The sequence below is a fragment of the Rhea americana genome, unplaced genomic scaffold (genome assembly GCF_003343005.1).
Source record: "Rhea americana isolate MKP2758 unplaced genomic scaffold, rheAme1 scaffold_41, whole genome shotgun sequence".
NCBI lineage: Eukaryota > Metazoa > Chordata > Aves > Rheiformes > Rheidae > Rhea > Rhea americana.
In genome coordinates, this window is record NW_028186546.1 from 5,095,491 (window position 1) to 5,119,388 (window position 23,898).

The 23,898-nt window shown below is 46.0% G+C and overlaps 1 protein-coding gene across 1 annotated transcript in view; it reads left to right on the forward strand.

Moving 5' to 3' along the window:
* The first annotated feature begins 208 nt into the window (after positions 1-208).
* FGFRL1 (fibroblast growth factor receptor like 1) overlaps positions 209-23,898 on the forward strand; it is a 168,901-nt gene continuing 145,211 nt past the window's right edge. The window contains exon 1 of the mRNA XM_085314705.1: positions 209-314. Within this exon, the coding sequence (XP_085170831.1) occupies positions 254-314 (61 nt within the window). The 5' untranslated portion in view covers positions 209-253. The remainder of the gene's footprint in view (positions 315-23,898) is intronic.

Consider the following 23,898-nt stretch of genomic DNA (forward strand, 5'->3'; position numbering starts at 1 on the left):
GGTGGGTTTTCGATTTATATCAGGCTAAAGCAGAGAGGGAGGGCAAAGTTTTACTTGCTGGACGGCAAGGAATGAATTGCAAATATGTAGCTGTTCTATTTGCTGTTTCTGCTCTTGCACCTCTGTAACAGATTTTAAGAGTCTGCAAAGTTTGGAGTTGTTTATTTTGGTAATTACTTTGCTCTCCTTTTTTCCTCCCGCCAGGTCTGCGAGGACGGTAGCCTGTACAATAAGGAGGGATCTGGTTTTCAAAATGGAATTGCAGCTCGCACTCCTTTTCGCAGGGATAATTGCGTTTTCTGACTCGGCAAGAGGTAAGGAGACCGAGCGTCCCGCGGTCTCGCGAACGGCTCGTGGCTTGCACCCTTCCTCCTGCTCCGGCCGAGCCCGGGCTGTGCAGTCGCGCTCGGCGCCCTCGGAGGGACCCCGCGAGAGCGGTGCCGTCAGCACGGGCTCTTCCTCCGCGCGTCGCGCGCACGTGCGTGCCCCTTTACCTGCGCGGCTCGGTGCGATCGCTTTGGATGGAGTATTGCCACTCGAGGCTTGGGGAGGTTTCCTAAGCGCAGGTGAACTTCCCGGACCCTGGCTTGCGCATGGTTGTAAAAACGTACGGGCGATTTTAAAGAAAAATCGCGTTCCTCTGTGGCTCAGAAGTCCCTCTGCCCTGCCGCAGTCCCTCCAAACTCTGCCCTGGGTCTTCCCGCTAGCAAACTAAACAAACACGTCCGTTAGCTTCTCAGTGACAGACAAATGACAGTTCCCAACAGCTAGCCCATATTTTCACGCTGGGTCTCGCGCAGTTGATCAGATTTCAATAAACAGGTTACCCTACCAGAGGCAAATTGAAATACACTGACCCGGGAGCGGCGGCTGGAAAAAAGAGCTTTCTTTGCGGGAAGCTGCTTTAGCCCAAGTTACAGGGTCGGAGCTGCAAGGCCGCTGGCTTTTCCTCTGCCGTAGCCTGGGACGTACCTTGGCCAGTGCTGTCCCTGGGAAGCCCGAACGTGAAAGCGTTTCTTCAGCCGAACCGGGGTTTTCTGGCCCCGAAGGAGAGGGCCACGGTGTTGCAGGAGAACGGGCGTGTGTCCTCAGGATGCAGATCGCTCCAGTCGTAATTCCCAGCGGTTCGGGGTGTTGCAGGACTTGGTGAAAGTCCTTTAAAGAACCTAGTGTGGGACTGGGCCGCGTAGTTCCAAATTAAAAGATAGAAACATTTAAATAAATGTGGGGGGTGAGGATGGGAGAGGAGAGAGGAGCATTACTCTAAAAGCCCAAAGTTGGGTTAGTGCATTGCTTTCTCCCCCCCCCCTCTGGCATTGGCTCCTGAGCAAATATTTTATGGAGGCAGAAGCACTATAAAATGATTCTGCTGGAAGCAGAATGAAAAAGAAAACAGAATATGTAGCCTTTAAGGTCTGAAAGGCTGAATTCCAGGCGAGGTTTACAATGGAGACTCAGTTTTAAGTTGTAGGCAATGGGCAGCGGTGTGTGAATTCAGATGACCTCATGGAGGTATATTATTCTAGTAGACCCAGGGACTCAATTGAGTTCCCAAAAAATCTGAAGTGGGCAGGAGAAGACAAAAAGTTTTTTGTCCATGTTGTGCTGTGTTTCGCGGAGAGGATTTGGTGCTTTACCGGCAGACCCTGCTTAAACGTCGTTTGCACTTGTCATGCTCGTATGCTTTTATTGCCCCTGGAAAATACAGGACGACTGACTGCGGACTGTAATTGTGTGACGAAGTGACAGAAAGTTAGTGGTAACTTCAGAACATCATAGCTTTTCCTGTAAAAAGGTTTTTTGTAATGCGACTTTGACAGGGTTGCTTTGGTAATCTGATTGAACTCTTCAGAGCCGGAGAAATCGGACCTACAAATGATGGGGAGATGTTCCTGGTCATTTAAAAAATAGAGTGGCATAGAAATAGAGTTTAAAACACCRGGTCAAACCCATGAAAAAATACAATTCATTCATTTGCCGATATCATGAAAGATCAAGCTTGTAAGTGAGCAGAAGTGAGACGCACCCTGGCGCGTTGCAGCCTTACTTAGCGCTGCAGAATATCGCTTCTGATTACGTGTTTACATTCGGATAATTTTAGATTCTCTCAAAAATGTGCCCAGCTGTTAACATGCCTGTGGATTTTTTCCTAATGTCTCATGCGGTGGGTTAGGCYGCTGGAGATATATAAAAGTTACCTGTTTCCCTCGCTTGGGTTTTATAGACAGTTCRTCGGCCAAGCCTCAGGCTGAGGTCACGAGGCTTCCCGTCGGGCGGGAGAAGGGCGCTTTGTTTCGCCCGAACAGCGTTGAATGCTTGTGTCCTGCTTGCAGATTGCCCGCACGTGGCCCATAGCGCGCCAACGCCTCCCGATCCGAGCGGGCAGGCGTTCAATAGGTGCTCGCTGGCTTCAAATGCCACGTGGAAGAGTCCCAGTTTGGAAAAGCTGGTCCTTCGCTTTTGGCCGTATTAGGTGTAAGTCGCTTTTGCTGGAACGCGCGTGCTAATTTGTGTTTGCGGAAGGGCTGTATCAGAGCGCGTTTGCACAAGGGGGCAGAGTCAAGTTGCCCACGCGCCCCAACCTTGATATTTCCTGACACTTGAGGCCTCAGCTGCAATCTCGCATTCAATGCTACGTTGTATTATTTTCACGTCTTAATTTGCGTGATGCCTTTTAAAGTGAAGGGCCTCGCAGGACTGACTGATGGGGCTAGTGCTGCAACTTGTTTTGCCCTGGGAACAGGGGAGTTTGGCGAGGTTAGAAGCTGTGCCTGCTGCCTCTGTCCCTTCCTGCGCTCTTGTGATCTGATGTGTCACGTCGCCRATGCACAAGCACTGCAAGAAAGGGGCTAGCTTAGGAAACCAAGAAAAACCCTTAAGAAAGTGGCCTGAGGTTTCAAGTAGCCATGAAAAGTGAAGAGCAGGTCTGTTTTCAGAAGTCCTGGTGCAGAACTCGTCATGTCTGAAAGGATGAAGGAGCCCGTAGCTCTTGTTCAATTTGAACTTACACTTTCAGGGGTTGAAACTTAAAGGATTTGGCTATGGGCTCATCTACACCTGGAAACATACTGAGATCACTCTTCCAAAATAGTTAATYTGGAATAACTTGCACAGTGACCCATCTTATTGCAGGCTAAGCATCTCCTAGGTGGAACCTCTTCAAAAAAAAGYGTTTCTCAGTAGCTTTTAAAATTAATATCCAAGCATCTTATTTCCCTTGGAGAGCAAACACTAGTACTAAAACTTTTATGTGCACAAAATCTCAGTGCAAAATCTCTGCGCTGTGGTTCTCCGAAGGGGCATATGCCTCTTGGCCAAGAGCCAGAGCCCTGGGCAGTAGCTTCAGACATTTTACCAGCTGCTCTGGGTCTTGCCAACCCTGAAGCGGGGGTAACGCGGGTGCTGGAGTTCCTGTCCCGTGTCCCTCCCTTCTTCTCTCCACGCAGCCCCATACTGGGCAACAAAAGTCCTCGGAGTCCGGCCCTGGCCCTCCTCCGCAGGGACGAATGCCATCTTGGGTCACTAACCTCTAGTGACTATGTCCCGTCGCAATGTAGCTCCTACCGCTCCACACCTCCGGTCGGATACAGGTAATACAATCTGATATTTTCCTGCTTATGTTATCCCGGTGGCACACAACGCAATATTTGTTCCAAATCTGTCAAGTTGCCATCGTATTCGCGTTGGTTACCGTATATGGTAACGCTGGGATGTACTTGGCTTGGTCCCGCGGCTTAAACGAGATCTCATACAGTATGTTTAGAAGTTTTTGGTAAGAGTGGCAACAACTCTCCCGTTAGCTAGTAAACTGATATTCTGCTGGAAACTAATTAGTTTGGATGCTGATTTCATTTTCGGTGTGTTGCGTAGGGAGGGGAAGAACGGGACCGTAATTACTTTGTGCTATGCTGCTTTTCTGTGTGACGCTTGGCTTAAAAGTTTGGTCGATGCTGGCTTTACAATAATTTTGTTGTTATCTACCACAGAATTCAACCATTTGGTGCAGAACTAATGTTATTTACCATTTTTGTATGTCTAAATCCTAGAGAAAAAGGGGATGGGATACAAGGAAGTTTTTTATTTCTTGAGAAATAAGTTCTCAATTCTGATGAACTTATTTACCATTCTGTAACTTGTGGTTTATGAGAGTGAACCGTAGTTAATATGAAAAAGAAAAATAATGATAATATACAAGAGACAGCTGTTGGCTTCTGTTTAAGAATTCCTTTATTCCTGTTCAGTGATTATTTTAAATATAATGATTAGGTAATTTCTTGCTTGTGGAAGAGAAATATATTCAGATGTATGATCTGATTGAAATTTCATGGAAGTTACTGGAAATCTTCTGGTTAAATTTGGAGCATTTTTTGGATCATGGTATTAGAAAACTTGTTCATGAGAAATCTGGCAGCACCACTTCTACCTAGAGTCAACAGGACATGAAGAAAATTGTCGTTATTATTAATTTTTTTAAAACTTCGGTTCCTCCCCTCTTCTGAGGCTGTTGGTCACTTTAAGTTGTGGCTGAGTTTAAACATAACATACAGTGTGCGTCATACTGGAAAATTAGGGTTGATTTTTTTTTTTATTAGGAATATTACAAAATTCAGCAGATTACTCCAATGCATTTAGATTTTCCTTAAASTTTTTATAACTTTGTTTTCAAAGTGCATATGCTTCCTTGACCTTCATTAAAAGATGCAAGCAGCAAATTAAAAGACGTCTTTTTTTGTAATGAACTTGTACACAGCTAACCTCCAAAGACTATTATCCAAAGAAGAAATTTTCGTATGCCACAAGATTGTTTCTTTACAATAAAATGGTTCTTTCAGAGCAAAAACCATTCGTTACATGACATTTGCTAAATGATGAGGGACCCGCTTCTCAAAAAGGGAGACTGTTGTTACTAATTTATTAACTAATGATGAGGTTTGTCATCTGATAAGTGGTGGCTGGTCGAGCTGATCTGCTCCAGCGACCTCTCTGCCAGGTGACAGTCCCTTTCCAAGCAGGGGTCTTGCGGCGCAGTAGACCAGGATCGACACCGTTATGTCRTGGAGCGACATGCTCAGTAGGGAGTAGGGTGAAGGTGATAGAAATGGTCGATCTGTGGCCATGTATTTTGGATCCATTTGCTAGAAGAGAGAAAAAAATTCACCGAAAGGGTGAAAAAATTGCAGAGGTCCCATTTTGCATAGTTTGAAATAATAATAAAAAAATCTATATATTTCAGTCATGGCTTTATTTGTTCAATAGCAGTAGAATCTGTGCAGCTTTCTGTCCTTCCTGAGATGTGAAACTCCTACTTGCATCTGCAGTGACTTGTGAAATCCTGTCGCTCAAAGAGTCTGTGTTCAAATGTGTCCCGGTATTAACAGTAGTCAATGCAAATGCTCTTTTTTCCCTTTCCTTCCATTAACCTGCTCATTTTGTCTGGTTTCAAAGAGTTTGTCTTTCATCTGACCTCTTCCTGTGTTTTCTGGTGTGCTACTCAAGCTGAAATGTGTTTGATCTTGTTGGGAATATTTTTAATTTGGATTTGTATTCCTTTTCTTGTTCTCTTTGATCAGGCTGCTTTCTGTAACAAACATACCTTCTTATGTGTTTAGCTACGTCGACCTGTCTGAATCTTTTGCACAAATGCTGAACATTTTTGGTCATTTAAGGGATTTTTTCTTTTTTTTTTTTTAAAGCATAAAGCCAAGTGTCAATGTGGAAGTTGCAAAGACCACAGTCCATTGCGAGCCTATTGAGTCTGGTGCAGCCACATCTGACCTGATTGCCCCAATGTYGTATTAGATAAGCAGGTACAACCCATGCCAGTTTTAACATGTTAGGACCTGATTCAGCGCCTGGGAGCGTTGATGCAGTGACTCCCACTCGTGGGCTTTGGATCCATCCTGTAAAGAACTGATTTACGGGTTATGTGTAATATCGACCTCCATGCAGATCCCTTCACGTGTGACAGTAGGACGGACGTGGACTGAGCGTGGTGTTTAGAAGCTGTGGTTTTTCTGTTTGGAGGGACAGCTCGAGCTGGATTTCTCTGTCTAGAAGATGCATTGTTTTTGTCYGCTGCTAGCGTTGGCTGGCAGCTGAGTGGGGCTGAAAGCAACTTGGAAATTCMTTGCTTTAACTTGGGGTCAGCCCAAAGGGGTTTTATCCCAGAAGAATGGGTGTCATTCTGGAGGCAGTGTTGCTAGGTGTGGAGGGACTGAAGACTCTTCTGAAGTGTTATTTAACAAGTTAATATATGCTGTCTGCCACTGAATCCATTCACATCACTGTTTTTTCTTTTTTCTTTTTCTTTTTTTTCCCCTTTCCGAGTCAAATAAACATGGACTGCATGGATTTTGGTTGGTTGCCCTGATTACACAGTCTCCCCATTGTATCGCAACAGAAACACAGTATCCAGCAGTGCTGCGAATAACCTAGCRTTTTTATTTCATCATAACTACTCCAATTTTGAGGAAGAACTGCAGCCAATAACTCCAGGCTACTTCTTCCATTAAGTGTTCGAACTTAATTTTGAGCTTCACTAAGAGAAGAAAAATGTAAATTGGGAACAGAGGCTTCTCAGAGAAGGTTAATGTTTCTCAGGATTACTGCACCTCTATTCCCAGCCTCTCCTGTGTAGCAGTAAGAGTGGTTTCTAGATGKATGGAAAACAAAATCATTTCTTTTTGTGCCTGGTGAATTTATTTCATGAAAGATTTATAGAATCTTGGGTATCTTGTCAAGTGATTGATAAGTGAGTAATGCAAGAGGTGTCACCAGATAGATGCCACTTGGGCAGTGTTGACATTGGYGGGTATTTTTGGAGCTGTCAGTATTTGTGCATGTTAAATAAAAACACAGGGACAGCAGACAGATGCAGAAATGCAGACTTAAAAAAGAAATTGCCTATTGTGCAARTTAATTTGTATTCTCCTTGCTTGAGTTGCTCCTGTTTCATGTACCCAGTGAATTGACTGCTGTAAGAATTTGGTGCTGGAGTAGTGCTGACTCCTCGCACACCTGCTGGTGTGGCTTTGCTAATTCTGCCCAAAACAAGATAGCTGGGAGAGGAACAAGCTGGAGGAGGTCCTGGAGGGAAATGTGAGCATTAACCAAGCTTTGGGAGAAAACTCAGGCTGGAATAATGCATCACTACTCTTGAATGAAGCTAGGCCTTAGAAGAGCAACTCATGTGGACAGTGTGTGTGCTCCGAAGAGGATGTTGGCATGTGGCTTTTACAAATCCGGCCTGTCTTTCCCTTTTCATCTGTGAGAGGTTTCATGATGATTCCCTTTTCATTCTCAGGTAACCCCACGTTACTGAATGTATGCGTGATGCTTAATTGGTTTTGGATGGCCCTGTGACTTTGAGTAGAGGCATCCTATTGTAAAATGATTTTTTTTTGTCATGGCAGCCATTACTTTGGTACTGCCCTGTATGGTTTAATTAATCTTCTTTCTAGATAGAAGTGGATGGGATGAGGAAAATCAGCCCAAAGGGGGAGAAGGAGCAGTGCCTCAGCTCCCAGAGCTGACTAGCCAAACTGTGAGAGTTAGGCTGGTGCAGATCMTGGAGCACTCTGAATTGGTTTCTTTTTCTCCTTTTTCTTCTTGGGCCATGRCTATTAGGTCTGTGTGAACTGAAATAACTGAGGAAGCTATTTTGGTCGGTTGTTGTTGTCATCTAAACCAACCTGTTAACACTGGTTAAGCAAYGACAAATGTTGGACAGAAGTTACAGATGTATGAGCTGCATGTCAAGGATGGGAAAGGTTAATGAATGACTAAATAAACCTCTGGACTTTCTGGAACATCTCCATGAACTGTAGACTCTTTGYGGAAGGCAGAATGCTTGTTTGGCATGGACCAGCTGTCATAAACCTGGTAGCTAAAACTCCTTCGTAGGTTAGATAGTCTTGTATTAGAGCATGCCATGAGCCATCTTGCTCTGTTCCTGGATAAAGTCTTTCACATTCCTCTTCTCCAAGTTCATACAACGTCCTGGTGACAGTCACAGTCTCTGTTTAGTCTGATAAGTAATATTAAGGAGTATTTAATGTATTTTAGGGCAATTTAAATCTGGACACTGGGGAGAGAGTTACCATCCTCTGCTAGTAGTCTCTGAAGAGTTGGCACATGGTCTACAAACCACCAGGGCCTAGAGATTGGGTACTGTGCTCTGATAAGTCTTTCCATCTTTTAGCATTCTGGGTCAAATACTGCTTTTGCTGTACAGGTGATACTCTCTTTAGGTTCAGTGAGCTGTGAGCAGGATTAAACTTATGAATCAGAGGGCAGAACTGTAGGTCTTGAAAGAGCAAGTTGCATTTCAGTATTGTGTGGCTTCAAGCTCAGGGATGTTTCATCATGATTTGTACTAGTTAATATGAAACTAGATTAATGGATCAGAGCTGATGAGTATCTTTACTCCTCCTGGTATTCACAACCAATCAGAAATGCATTGTTGGTCGAGGTTAGTTTCGTTAAGGCCTAATTAGAGTGGAGCTTTCAACTTAATCATGGCTAGCACAGCTGTTTACTTTTCCTTGTCAGTTTTGATTGACAAGGCATCATAAACCTATTATGGAGACATTTGCAGATGCAAGGAAACTGGCTTAAGACAATTGATTTCTGATTGCTGGATTTCTTATCTGAAAATGTTTGCCATTCTTCTCAGTACATATGTATTGTTTCCTTGACACAAAGACACAGAAAAGAGGTGGAGGCGAGTCAGAGCCCTTTGCTCAGGGGCTGGAGAAACCGTAATGGAGCAGAGGTTCATCTAGGACAGAGCAAGATCTCATTCCTATCACCAAGGCCAMATGCTTTGTCCTAATTCTTTCTGGCTTCCTCAAACCCAGAGTAGACCAGATGACTTGGAGGATTTCAAGCAGTAGTTTGTGAGCGTGATGTATTCCTGGTGTTGGAAGTATATTTGAAACACCAGAGTACTCCTGCTTTTCATTTGGTAAGCTGCCTTCACGATCCTCCTCTTCTATATTTTACCACTACAGGAAGAAAACAGCAAGGTATTACTTAAAAGTAGTTGCAGAATTAGACTTGTATAATACTTACTGCAATTTATTGAGAGTTTCCTGGGAAAGAAAGAAAAAAAAAAAAAAAAAAAAAGCCCAATGCTAGCTAAGTGGAGTTTGAGGCTTATTTTTCTTCTATCCTAGAAAATCCAATAAATCCAGTAAATTCTTTCAGTGTGGTCTTCCAGGAGTTTTTCAACTGCGTCTGACTCGCAGATTATTTGAGTGCCATTATAGACCAGGGGTCAAGCAAGTTAATTCCCAGAACAGTATGCTGCCCTGTTTTCAAACTGTGCTAATCAGGGTTTTGAGTCAAAGCATGGTAGTTTGCTTAGCGAAATTATTTCCCCGTTAGAAAATTACAARTAGGCTCTGACTATCCGTATTGGCTTCAGTCGCCAGAGCACTCCCGTTGCGTGTGGAGTGAAGTCACCGGGGATGTACGTGCCGTGGATCAGGGCACCTTTGGGGGCTGATTTCCCAGTTCCCGAACCCCAGCTCCTGCAGACAGGCTGGCTTGAAACCATATCGAAAAAGAAATGGCTACAGTCGCATTTATACCCCGGTGGGCATTCAGGAAGGGCTGCACACAACACATCCGAGCTGTAAAGCGAATGTCCTTCTCCGAAGGAGCTGTTTGGCGGAGTTATTCGGTTACAGTCTCCCCCTCACCTTTCTGTAATTGGCTCTTGTTTACTTTTTTCCTCCTCCTTTCCCTGAGTTTATTACCACTGCTTGGGCAGAGGAAATGAATTAACATAATTTACTGTTTTTAGAACAAGACACATTCCGGGCATGTACGTACACACACACACACAYGCACGGTCGGTCGGTCGGTCGGTGGGTCGGTCACCCTCCCCGGGCTGCGCAGAGGAGCATGTTTACAGAGTCTGGGTCCGTTTAGGGAGAACAATACCCTGATTATGGAGGGCAGCCCTTGTTCACGGAAACCGGGAGGAACCGTTCGCCTAGCGCAGCCGCTGCCCCTGGACGGCACAGGCGGCGCGAGCGCTTAGAAAGAGGAGGGGGGAAAAAAAGGTCTGCTGTAGACACGAACTCCGAGCATTGTTCTCGGAGGAAGTTGGTTTAGGGGTGGGGGCAAAAAACGGTCTCGGGACAAGCTGAGCCCTGAGTTGAAGATCTGCTACCGTGCAGAGCGGTGCTGTGATTTCTAGTCTTGTTTCTAAGTGAAAATAATAATTATGAGAACTGAGGGGGGAGTTATCTGGTGCTTCCCGAGGTGCTTGGGAGTTCGGGTGGGAAGAAGATGGTGACCAAACCTCTGAGTGTTTTAAGATGGGCTGAGTTGGGTTAAAAGGTACTATTACATATGGCTGGTTGCTTCTACGGCCAGTGACTTCTAATTGCAGTCGTGCACCTGTGCCTGGTAGATAATGCTACAGCCATGTCATATGGAGCATTTGCTTCACGTGATGTTGGGAAAGGTCAAGCGCTTGATTTCTGTCCTGCTGAGTCGAGTCGCTCGCAGCCCAAACTTTTCCCCTGCTAGGCTGCAGCCGCTCCAATCCTGGCAGCAAATGCTTCTCAGGTGTGACTTCATGTCAGTGGCTCCACCACTGTCCTGCCCTTGTCCTACTCTGCACCCAGCCTTGTGCTTCCCTTGTGCCAGCGTGAGCTCTTCTGGCCTTGCTGTAAGGTGTTTTGGGGAGCTAAACTGGAAAAGAAACACGATGAGTTAAGTTGCCATTGGAGCATGGCCCGAGCTCATGGGATATTGCAGTGTGACCACAGGCAGCGAGTCCCYTCGATTCCCACCCTGGCAGGAAATCACAGGGCTTTGGAGGACCAGATATTTATATGAACATTTATAAAGTGACCCTTGGGTGGGGGCCTTAAACACAGCAGGATCCACAGGTAAAAAGTTGTGCTGCCCAGAGGGGTTTATGTGAGAACTGGAAGAATCAGGGTTGGACCTTGGTTTCTACCTCAGTGGATCCCACTGGAAAAAGCATTTATTGTGCTGACAGAAACTTCTCATTTCAGAAAATATTTGGACAGGCAGTAAGTTCTTTTGTTGGTGGTGGTTTTCCTTTTTTTTTCTTCTTTATTTTTCTTCTTTTTTTTTTCTCTTTCATCAAGCCAATTGGAGAGTAGTGCRTCTCTGAGTGTTTTGTATTGGGAGATGCCAGCTTTTGGAGTCCTGTTGCAGTCTGTGCTGTTCCTTGTTATCAGTGGCCTTCCCAAATGCATGACCTGTCTGTCTGCATGGTTACCTTGATCTTGTCTCTAATGGCTTTTGAGTCATGGGCCCTGTGTATTTGACTCATCACRGAAGCAACAAGCCCTGGAGAACACCAAAAGCATGAAGGAATGAAGTGCGTGWTCCCCAAAACTGGCTTTGTTCCTGCTTTCTCACAAATTTATTCCTTCCCTTCTTTCCCTCCCGCTCTGCAAAAACCCTAATGTGGACTGGGCTGGAGCTGGGTTTGCCCCTTCCCCTCTGCTTAGTTTCCATGCAGATCTGTGACTACTGGCACCATCTCAGGGGGCTGCAGAAATAAGACAGAGAAAGCAACTTGGATAAAATACTCCCTGTGGGCAAAAGCATTTTTTTTTCCAGAGGAACAGAGCCAGTGGGCTAAAAAGGTAGAGCTGCCGGCCTGCGTTCACRGTGCTTTTAAGGGTTTTCTGAAGGAGCGGTGTTTACGTTGGCCCGCGRAGTGCCGTGGGTGAATTCTGGCCCTGGGTTACTGATGCATGTCTAACAGGAAAAACTCATGACCCCACAGAAAAATGCRGCTTTCACTTGCCCAGTTGTCTGTAAAGAGAGGTGCAATCCTGATGCACGACCATCATGTCCCCGTGAAGGCTGCTTGACTTGCTCTGGGTTGACCTATGTTTTTAGGAAGATTAGAATTTGACACTAAATTATGATTATGCTCAGGCAGCATTTTTTTTTTTTCTTTCTTTTAAATATCCTTTAAAACCTGCTAGGGCTTTTCAGGCACAGGCAATACAAGYCGCCGGAGCACTGGTTCCCGCGCTGGCCAGCAGGTACCAAGTGGGGCAAGAAGAGCTGCTTGCAAGGTCRATCCCTGCATCTGTATTGCCATGACTGCTGTCTGCTGAGTGTGAGGGTGTGTGAAGATCCGTGGAAAAATGTGAATTTTGGCAGCAATCCCTGATTCAAAATATCTGGGAAACACTAGGCTGGGAGATTGAAAATACGTCTTGGGGGTTTCTTTGTCTGGAAAGAAAAACAGTGTTTAACTTCCACCGAGAAAAATGTTTGAAAGAAAAAATATGCAAATGCAGAATTAGATGGGAACAACTTACTTTTCATATATTAATTGAAATAACAGTTGAGAGGAACAAGCCTGAATGAATTTTAATAACCTCTTGATGGCGATTTTTCTATTTCTATTTCTATTTTTCTTTATTTTCTTTTGTGGACTTACAAGTGCCTTCCGTTTTGCCTTTGCAAGAGTTAAGCAGATACTATACTAAAAGCAAAAAAACCCCAAAACCCTAATAATTTGCCTGAGGAGGATGAAAATGCAACAGAGTAATTGAATGAGCTTTGKGCTGTAGGCTTTCCAGCCTTAAAACTGGAGCAGAGCTGCCTCTCTGTGTCTGATGGTAGTTCGCTACCGGCCAGAGATCCTAAGGCAGAGCAGGAGGGGTACGGCAACACCTGAAATATTGCATGCGGCTCTTGGAAAGCCGGTTGGCAAACAAGCAAAGGTTTTACTTTATGCAACGGACACAACGTAAGGCAAAACTGTTGTTTTATTTAAGATAAGGACTGAAGCGCAGGCTGGAGTGGTAGCAACTATTTTTGTGAGGATGCTGCTGCTTTTTTTTTTTTTTTTTTTAAGGGTGGTTGGGAAGGGGGAAAAGTAATAATAATAAAAATAATAAATAAATAATAAAAACAATAAAAGCAATGCGCTAATTGGGCGAATTTGCCGTGGTTATTAAGGGAGCGAGGAGGGAGAGCAGAGCGGGTCGGCGAGGCCGGGAGCCTTTGATGCTTTAAGGGGACCTGTCACGTCTGAGATGTGTTTCGGGTACACGTTTGGCTTGCGGGCCAGYGTTCTTCACGCCAGACTCCCACAGCCATGGAAAAACCGCCACCAGATGTCTGTATTTACAGGGAACTGGCACATTCTCCCTGGCGATGACAGAATATTTCAGTATATTTATGAAGTGCTCATGTTTTCAGAAATATAGAAATCCAGTCGATATCAGTGGAACTATTCATCATGCGTCTTGATTGCTTTTATTTTTTATTTTTTTTTAGTTCTAACCAGCAGAATGTGTTTTCTTTTGTTGATGCAGTTCTCCTGCCCCCACAAAAAAGTTTTCCCTATCCCTCTGTCACCTTCTTTTTTTTTCTTTTTTATTCTTTTTGTGCTTTCTAGCTTCACAAACCCCTCTGGGTTTAGAACATCTCTGGGTTTAGAACAAGCRTTACCAAAATCCCATGCAACTTGGACTGTGTACCGCTATGTCAGGAGTTTCTCTAACTTGCAAAATAATGGTTCATAAAGCCAGAAGAGTAATTTCTACTCCTTTCCCTTTCAGAATAAATATTTCTTTTGCGTAGATGCTGCTCGTTTGGGGGTTGTTCTCATGCAAGAAGTCCCATGTTTGGATGTGAGCAGATTGGGAGGCAAGCATGGGGCAAGCACGGCATGCTGGTGGGCACAGGAGCGCCTGCGGGGCCGGTGGTGGATTTTGGGGCTGTCATGTCCTAYGTTTTGTGATTTTTGTCTCAGATTTTCTGTGTTAACAGAAAATTGCTTATCTCATCTCTCGATGCCTCAGTTCGCCTGTACATCAAGGGGGCATTTTGCTTGTGTACCTAAGAGAGACATTGTAGAATTTTTAGAGTTAAAATTTGCAAAAAATCTTTGCTGGTCTTGACTGGAAGGTGCTGTTGGAGGTCAGGGATGTGTACCTGGCAGTACATAGATTTAAGGGATTTATACAGGTGCCCATAAGTGTTACGGTAACAAATGACTAGCTCTACAGAAACATAAGCAAAAGGGGCTCCTTGCAGGATTTTCTGTTGGAACACAGTTGCTAATCTGGGCAATCTACAAATCATGTTAATTGGGTTTTCTCAGGCTGTTGGTCGTACGATTGCTAAGCACAGTAGCTGGAAGGCAATGGGGGTTTGGCCTCCAATCTTCCTGCGTATTTGTTTTTACAGAAAATGCCTTTGATATATGTAAGTTATATTTCCGTGCATTACAAATGATAGATTCCTCCCCCATATCCTGTGACAGCCTTCCCTGGAGACAGACAGTCTGTGTTGTTTTAGTGAGATGAAGAAAGATTAACGGGAAAGGTTTTGCTAGTGTTTGCAAAGAGAATCGGAGCGAGAGGGGAAAGGTTTGGACCGAGGACTGATTAGGTGGGCTGGGAAAAGTATTTTGGAAGTTGGCACCTGCCTGCAGCACACCCCTTGCYGAGCTTTCCTCTGCGCCTCCTGCCCCTTTCCAGGAGCTGCTGGCTCACCCTGGGACACACGGAAACACTGGCGAGCGGTCTGAAGCAGAGGAACCATGAGATTTGGCTCCCAGATCAAGACATCTATGTGTCGATGTCTGTAGGTGAATGGGGTGAGCTCCCCTCGGGAGGTGTAGCTAGTAAGCGAGGTATTGACTCAGTGTTGATTGGCTCTCTGCTGGCCATAAGGGCACTTAGACACYTAAATTTAAGTGAATTTGAGAGCCACATCCTGGCTGTATTTAGGTTCCTGAGATAGTTATGGCGATGCTATATATGGTTACCACTTGTCTATCTGTATGCCTCTGGTAATTAAAGCCTCTGGGTAGTTCACAGGTATGTCCATACTGGGGTCTTCTTCATGAGCCTGAGCTAGGGTCTGGCCCCAGCTCCTCACCGGAGGATGTCCTGCAGCTCGTGTCTCCAYGGAGGGTGTTAGCCCTGCTGAGGGCATGGGCTGACAGAGTCTGACAAGCCTCCAAACATGACCAAATTTGGACCCAGCCAGGMGGGCGTCAAGAGAGGCGGCACCTGGCACAGGGTGACCAGGCAGCGGGCACTGGCCGCCCACRCGGAGCGGCGCTCTTTGACCGAAGGAGAGGCACGGCCGCAGCTGTTTCCACCAGGAGGTGGCCCAAAAGGCCATCAGCCGTCCCACCAAGGTGTTGCACCGGCCTGGGCAAGGACGGCTTCAGCCAGGCAAGGAGGCAAGGCTGCAGGGAGATGCATGCACCGCTGGCTTGACGCCAGCCCTTGTCCCATCCGGGCGAAGATGTTGCTTGTGGGTGTCTGATCCCAGCGGAAGAGGCTCRGGAGCAAATCGAGGTGCACGGGCCTGATCTGTGCTGCGTTGGCCGGGCAGCTTTGTAGTTGGCTCTGCAGCCAAGCCACTGTCATCTTTTACCGTCCGTCCTTGAAAACAGGCGATGAAGCAGTCGTGAGCGGGTGACAGCCATCTCTGGACAAACCCATCGGATGTTTTGGCCGGTATCAACAAGTAGCTGTGACTGGGTGCTTCACGTAAGGGAAAAGCACTCCTAAGTGTGCAGTGTTATCTCTGCTTGGCGGAGGAGGTGGATTGCCACCTGACCCTTGCTAGTGGTCAATTTATACCCTGGAGCAGGGGGATTAAGAGCCTGTGGGGCTTGCTCGTGACCGTCCAGGGAATTAGYGACCAAAACGGGAGGGGCTCGAAGGTCTGACCAAAACCCTGCACAGTGTTTTCTTTGCGAAGCACGTTTAAGCAGTTTTGTTTGCTGAAAACAACAGCATGTCACAGTGATCCTGAAAACATGATTTTTTTTTTTTTAAGGAAAAAAAAAGGCGTCCTAACAGAGAGATTGTAGCTGGATCCGGGAGGAGGAGTTGTGAGTGGTAGACAGGAGTTGGGAAGCAAAACTTCCCTCTTTGAGTTACTGCTGCAAATCCTGCCCTTGTTGACAAGACTGGTGGCAGGCGCAAAGGACTCGGTGGCCTTCTTCATGGCTTGCTAAAGAGTCCATACAGCAGCTCCTGCTTTATGTGAACTGGGAAAGGTGGCACGATGGTTTCCTCAGCACCACCAGAGCCACCCCAGTGAATGCAACCTGAAATCACAGCTGCAGACGGAATATGGGACCGACAAAGTGCCCTGCGCAGAGCACCAATGCATTTTTCTGCTTTAGGATGGAAGCAGTGCGCCCCCGAAGTGCCTTTTCCTCCTCCAGSGCTGTAGAGGAACTCAGCTCAGGTGCCTGCACTGTGTGTCTGAACTTAGAGGGGAATGAGTCCTGCCAGCGGGGTCTGTTTCTGAGCATATGCAGGTGTAAATCAGAAATGACTTCTTGGAAAAGGAAGAGGAAAGGCTGATTTAAAGCCAATAAACGTGAATTCATGCTCAGGCTTCAGCAAGTGTTGGAAGAATTAATACATGAGTCAGTCCACTTCCTTAGAAAGGCAAAACTTTTCCTTATGACCTGAAATTCATGTCTCTGCAGAAGGCTCTGGTATCCAAACCTCTTTTCTAAGGGCTTGCATGGGAGGCCAGAGGTTCACAGGCTTTGTGCTGTCTGTCTGCAGATGGAGAAACATCATGGTAAATAAACCCATTATCCAGGATTGTTGATTTAACACCTTCTACCTCTGGTAGAAGCCTCCTCCCGGGTCCTAAATCTGCTTTATCTGCAGCTACGCTGATGTAATTGGGGATTTGGGGATTAGACGTGAGAGAAAGGGAGCCAACACCGTCACTGCTTTTCTGCATTTTGGAATGCGCGGGAAGAGGCCGGGGGTGGCAGAGTTCCTGCATGTGCAATTTATTGGTGTGTCTTTTGGTAGAGTTTTATTGCTTTGTTAAAATATGTTGAGCTCTATGATTTATTAGTGCTGCCACAGAGAACGTATTAATGATTATTTCACATTCCATGAGATCTTAGTGGGTCCTGCCCATGGTAAGGTCAGAGTGAAGGGGCATTTGACATAGCACTGCTTTCCTTACAATAACAACTGATAATGAGTCTAGAAAATAAGTAATCCTCTTTTATTGTAGGGTGCGTTATCTCGCAGCAGATATCAACACAGCCTTTCAGAGAGAACTGTTGACCCTTCGCTGCATGTTGCCAGATCTCGGAGAAGTGCAATGGCAAATCTGCATGCACGTGCATACTTGAAAGTGCTTTTACTCGCTTAGGAGCAGCCATCCCACTATTAGCGACTATTCCTGGCAAATGCAGTAGTCTGCTACGTGTTGGATGTTGGGGTTTGGTTTGGAGCAGCCAGGTCTACCTGGTAGGAAAAGCAAGGTTTGTAAATACCTGCTTTTCTTTTTCAGAGATGTCATCTAGCAAAAAGTCAGCGTGGCACACTTGGTGGGTCCACTCCCCAAGCCAGGGTTGGTTGGTCTCACATTCATAGCTGAAATAGTTTGTTATTTCCTTAGACTCTCTCTGCTGCACATTCAGAATCCTTCCTTACATCTCTCCTCCTTTTCTTTCTTTCTTTTTTTTTTTTTTTGATTGCAACTTGCATGTTGCTGCAAGCTTTAGCAGTTGAGGTTTTAAGAAAATAAATAATTACTGCAGGACCCCTAATAAAAAAATAAGGGTCTCCTGGGCAGAGAACTCCGTTTTGAGTGACTGCCGTCCAGTGTAGCAGATCTGTTCTCTAGGACTGCATTTGACCTTGCAGATTTTGTTAGGCCGAACTTGAGTGACAGGCCATCTTTGCCTTAGCAACACGTGTAGTGGAGGAGATGGGACAACACTTGCATCCTCTGCTAGCTCTCCTCTGCTTCCGTAGGGGATTTTACAATCTTTTGTTAATTTTTCACAGGCTACTACTGGCCTAGCRTAGACATTCCTTGCCTGTTATTCATGGGGAGAAATGCTTGATTAGAGTTCCTCTTCCTGGAAACATCAGTGAAGCTGATGCCCTGGATCCTCTTCCACAGATAAGATTAAGAGCATTGAAAAGAACGCACTTGTGCCAGTGGTTTTGAATGGCTTAAGCGCGGTAATTGCAGCGAGGCTGTTTGAGATGATGATGAGAAATTTCTCAAAAGTTTTCCCATATCATTTGTCAAGCGCCTTTCACTGGTGGGTGCTGGGGGCCAAGAACTCACCTAATTGAGATGGATTTTTTTCGCTTTGTTTATTTTGCTGGCAGTGAGGATAAGGATTGCTGCTGTGAAGGGAATGAGTCACTCGTTTGTTTGAAGCAGCGAAGAAAGGTTCTGCATGTTCCCATCGATATCAGACATGAAGTTGTGATGTTGGTGGTTTCCTTTTCTCTCACTTTCAGGGTATTCGGTTTTCATATCAGGGAGGTCAGGAATTCATGTTTGCATTCACTGCGCTTAAAGGAGGAAGCAATCATGTATTCTTTAGCTCTTTTTGGCTGCCCATCCCAAACTGCTGTCACAGCCATGCTGGACAGCCTGTCAGTTGGGGATATTTCCAGTTGCCGTTTTCGTGGGGAATCTGCTTGAGCTGTCAGTCTCACGGATCTATTTTTCTTCACTTATTTTTATTTAAAGTCGCTGAGTAGCACGAGCCTGGAACGCAGCCAGCGTTCACTTCGTGGTGTTACAGTTTCAAGGATGCGGAGATCGGCGCGTACCATTCGGCTGCCTCATCCATCCGGCGGAGCTCGGAGCGGGGAGTTTCACCCGCTTAGTCCCTTACGAGGGCACAAACTTGCATCCGACTGAACTCTTTCAAGCATCTCTCTGTGTGATTAATTCCCTGCAGGCAAGTGAAGGATAGAGGCGGGTATCTGCCAGCTGGGCAAAAACCTAATTTCCCAAATCTACCCCTGTATTGCTAGTGAACGGAAAAATCCTTCAGTTAACACAGTGCATCTTAACAAATCCTGCTGACTTCACCCTAGCGGGTTTTGTCTCTCCAAGGTCTCTTACTTAGCAAAACGCTGAAGCGACCGCTCTGCTGCAGGACGGGTCCGTGGGAAGGCTGCCCTTCCTGCCCGCACTGCGATGGGGCAGACTGCGTCTTCCCCGCCTCGCCCTTAGCGGTGAACTTTCTGCGGAGGTATCGCAGTAGTCACTTGCAGGGGCACACGTACACACATTTAAAATAAGGTATAAAAACCAGCTGGTACCTTATAAATGCTTCTGCTGGCTGCTAAAAGATGTATCAGCCTCGGAGTGAAACCTGACCCCAGCGGGGCGAACCTCTACGGGACATCAGAGGCGCCCCACCGTTCCCCAGCATCTTTACTTTCCTTGGATCTGGTAATTAAAAAAGCAAAACCATCCCTTCCTTACCCCTACAGAGACCATACGTGGAGCTGACTTTCCAGAGCTGATGCAAACCCGGCTTTTTAAAGCTGCCAATGCATCTGAAAATAAATGGAAAGTAATGTTACAGCCACRCTTTTCAAAGCAAAACACCAACCTGTTTTTCCCTTATGGTCCTGGAAGGGATTTTATCTTGTGCAAAATGTGTTTTCCCCCTCTGTCCCCTCCCCAAGGCTGGGCCTGTAAGTCCTCTTTTGTTGGGCCAGTGTCGTGGAGCTAAATCCTGGGAACATAATTTATTCAAAGCGTTCCGCGCACATGTAAATGGGCAAAACTTACTGGTAGCCGAGTTAAAGTATCTCTTTCTTCTACATAACAAGGCACTTTTGCTGCATCTTTCAACCCCTGGCTTTGTTGCTCAGACAAGTGAAAAGAGCTTACGGAGGAAAAGTCGGCAGAAAAGAAAAAGCCTCTGGTGTGGGCTGGGTGTACSCAGAGCTGCAAGTTCCCGCGCACGTCCCGAGCGGCAGGACCCGCTCCCCATGCACACATGCCCAGCCACACGTGTTTTCTCACCTTGCATCAGCAGAAATGCTGTGCGTGGATGAAGGGGCGTGCTTGTCCCGCCCACACCTTCCTTTGAAAAGCTCTCGGTGCCTGCACGCCTGCCCCCTTTAACCGTGCAAAATAACAACCCCCTAAAGGACCTCGGCATTCATGCGTTAAACTCCAAGCACACAGCAAATTTAGCTGAACTTTCTGCTGCTCAGGGAGGATCTTTCCTCCTCCATACAAGACCTTGAATTAGCTAATTAAAATCTAGCAGAGTGAGGGAACAGTCTGCAATGTAGTGAACTCACCAGGTTGCTGAGGTCATTGCTGGTACAGAGTTCCCTCACTCCATCCCATGAAAAGATTTTTAGGTATTCATTGGAAATCTCCCATGGATTTAACTTCTTCCTTTGTTTTGCTTTGCCAGTAAAAGCTTGATTGAAAGTGGCTGTGGCAGCGGTAATGCCTGGCTGAGTTTGGAGAAAACAAGCTCTAGCCCCATTTAGACGTTTCATTCGAAAGCAGCTGCCATTATCTCCTATTAGGGGCTCTGGTTAGTAAGTAGCATGGTGAATGTTTGTGTGTGTCCATCCATTATGACTTCTTTATCAAATTTATTTTTTTAATCGTTAGCTTTTGCAAGAGGTGAGATTTTTTTTATGTAGGTAATCAATATCTGATAAACTTGAATCCAGTTTCTCAGGGATAAACGTTGATGGAGGATCCTAAGGAGTATTAAGAAACTGATTGCAGAGCTTGTCTGTTCTACACCATCCACCCCTCTTTTGGGATTTCTTCAGTATCTCATGAAAGAAAGCTGAAGAAAATTTGGGCTTTTTTTCCTTTCTTACATTTTTATACCACTGTCTTCAGTGGTATAGGATACAGATTTTGCTTTTGGCTCAGTAGAAGTACAGTAGATCAATACATGAAATGGAGTATTTATTTATTTACGGACATGGCTGGAAATGTTTGTCTTCTCCTAATCACAGACCAGGTAGAGCACGTGGAGATGGCACTAGCTTTTGCAGTGCATCTTGCTCTGTTTAGCTGGGAATTGCATGAGGAAAATTCTGCCTTAGCAGCTCTTGCCTGAAGTGTGCTCTCTGCTTGTATTGGGACAAAGGACTATTTGTCAGTGGAGGATATTTTATATAAAAGTCATATTTTTAGGTGAGTTTCATTCTGAGCATTTGGCCAGCCAGGAGGAGGTGTTCTCCTAACCTTCTCTCCCCATGTCCTTTCCTGSTCTTGGCTGCCTGCTCTCTTCTCATGCTGGGCTGGTTCTTGTGCTTCTCTGACTGCGCTGGGCCAGTTGGACTCACTAACGTGATCGAAAACTAATGCAACAAAACATTTTCTGCTAGATTAATGAGTTGAATCTTCCTTCTTAACACCTGAGGACCTTAGGAAGTGATCACACTCTGAGGAAAGGGCCAYGTAGTGTTTTGCTTCAGCTTTGCTTGGAGTTGCAAAGCCATCACRTTCCACACAAAATTGAAATTTGGAGATGGTGATGGATCCACCTCTGGCCTGTTGGGTCCAAGTGCTTCTCTCTGAGTTTGTACTCAGTCCTGCTCCCACCGGGGTGAAATCAAGATGTGCCTCAGGCCTTCCTTTTCCCCTCCCTTGGGTGCCTTGATATCTGTAAGAAAGCAATCCACACACATGGGTCAGAAAGGTGTTGTGGTGCACTCTGGCTGGATGTTTGGGCATCCAGTATCCTTGTGTGTGGTGTGGGACACAYCAACCCCTCCAACAGATGCAGCTTGTCAGTATGACATGGAGAGGAGACAGGGGSAAATGCAGCTGTTTTACATCTGAATATTGCCCTTCTTGGCCTTCCAGAATCCATTCCCTTTCCTCGTTCCCTTTATCTGCCCTCCTGTCTTGTGGCTCTTCTCACAGGAGTTCATATGCCAACAAATGTCACCAACCAAAAATKCATTTGGGCAAAATACAAACTGTGTGTCTGGTTCGGGCTTAGATCTGTGTGACTTCATAGCTGAATGGGGAACTCTCAAGTAGGCTCTGGGCTGGGAAAAAGGCTATGCTAGAAGAAAAACAAAACACAGGTGGGAATGCAGTGCAGTCAGTCTGCACTCTACTGCCAGAGTGTTTCTGAGGCTATGGGAAGGAGGGAGGAAGGCAAATACTGCAAACTCAATTCACCATTGTCCGTTCTCCTGATGGGTCATTCATGCCGTGAGCAGATGAAGTGGGAGCTGGGACTGTGCTGAGCATTCTTAACTACCCACAAATAGTTTCCTCTAGTTGGAGGCTCCCTTTGACTTGGGTGGGCTCTTAGATAAGGATTTCAGTGCACTAGACAGAGTGGGGAGCAATGGGAATTGGCAGCATGGATGCAGGAAAGGCCTCTGAGCAATYTGGGATGGAAGTTAGTCCCAGCACAGAGAGGAGACCTGTGCGACGGGCAGGGTGATGGCCGACTTCTGTCGTAGGAATCTGACGTTTGGGACTCTTTCAAGAGGGAAACTCCTGGGCTGACCAGGCAATGTGCTTTGAGGATTAATTTTAAATTGGCCAAAACCAAATTATTTAGTGAAGCTTCATTTCTTTGCGGGGGGAGGTGATGCAGTCAGGCTTGGACATGTCTGCCCCGTGGCTACACTCAAGACTTCTGTCAGCTTTATAACCGTGGCCGTGAAATTAAGCATTTAACCATGTAATGACTTYTTATTTTATTTAATATTCCAAAAATGYTATTTATGCAAAAGCATGAGGAGGGCCAGGTTGKTCATGCAGAATTTCTTTGGCTTGTTTCCTGCCCAGCTGTTGTCTTCTCCAGCCCCTGGCTCCCCAACCGGTCGGCAGCATGGCCTGCWGCTGGGCAGAGGTCACCTCGGCACCTCTGCAACGGCCACCTTGGCCCGCTCTTCTCCTCAGGGAGCTGAGGAGAAGCTCAGCATGTGACCTCCAGCTTCTGGCTTGCTTTTAATCATCGTACCCAGCATTGGCCCAGCTTCTATCACATGCATCGTGAATGTTATCACCAGACCTGGTGTCTGATGAGGCTGTCCCAGGGCAGGAACACTTACTGGGAAATGATTTATACTAATTAGGSAGCTTGAAGGTTTCTTGTGGAGCAGTAGGGGGAAAGATGCTGAGGTCAGTCATCTTTATTCTCCAAAAAGCCATCATCACCTGATACAGATTCAACTGCGTCAGGTTTTGAAGAGGATGTTTCGTGCTGCTTCAGCCAAAGTGGGGAGTGAAGACTTCAATCTCGTGACCTTTGTTCTGTAAAGAGCGTGTCAAGTTTTGGCTGTGCTGCTGGCCTTGACTTTTAATTGTCTAAGAGGATGTGAGATCAGCCCCAAAGCCTTTATGCTGCAGCTTACCCAGGGAGAGAGGGGAAGTGCTGTGCTGCTCTGCACATCGTTGCCACAATTTAATTTGAGAAATGTAACAAAACAAGCCCCCCTCCCCCAAGTAGTGAGYTACCTATACACAGCAATAATTAAAACAAAAGACGTAAAGAATGACTATCTGGGTATGGGAAACCTGGTGGCACCAACGGCTATGTTTTCACACAGTCTGTTCCATCATGATATAGTAGGGGTCTGCTCTTCATTTTGCTTGTTTTTAGCACAGATTTCATCCTCATGTGAATAGGCAAAAACTCCACTGGCTTCTTGTGTTTGTGAGCAGTCAGAATTTTGCCTGGCAAGATTGCATAGTCTCTGTTGATCTCCCAAATGCAGAACTAGATGAAGTTGCCAGGTGCTTCAGAGGAAGGATGTAAGTGAGAGGAATTTGGGCAAYTATTCCTGTCAGGTCAAAGCGATGGTTTAGGGAAAAGGACCTTCTGTGGGAAGATCAGCACTGAGCTGAGTCAGCACTGAGCACTGAGTCAGGTGTTGCTCTGGTAGAGGAAAGACCTTTGGCAGCTTTCGATCTCCTTCAGAAGCATGTCTTTAAATTGAGTGCCCTGGGGGCCACACWATGCCATCTACCATTGCCCTGTGCCTCTTGCAGCATGCCATGCTGTGATTAACTGGCATCATCCTTGTGCCCATTGCGCTGGTGTTTGCATGGAGCTCTGCTCAGCTGTCTTTTCTAGATAGAGCAAGTGGTTAGGAG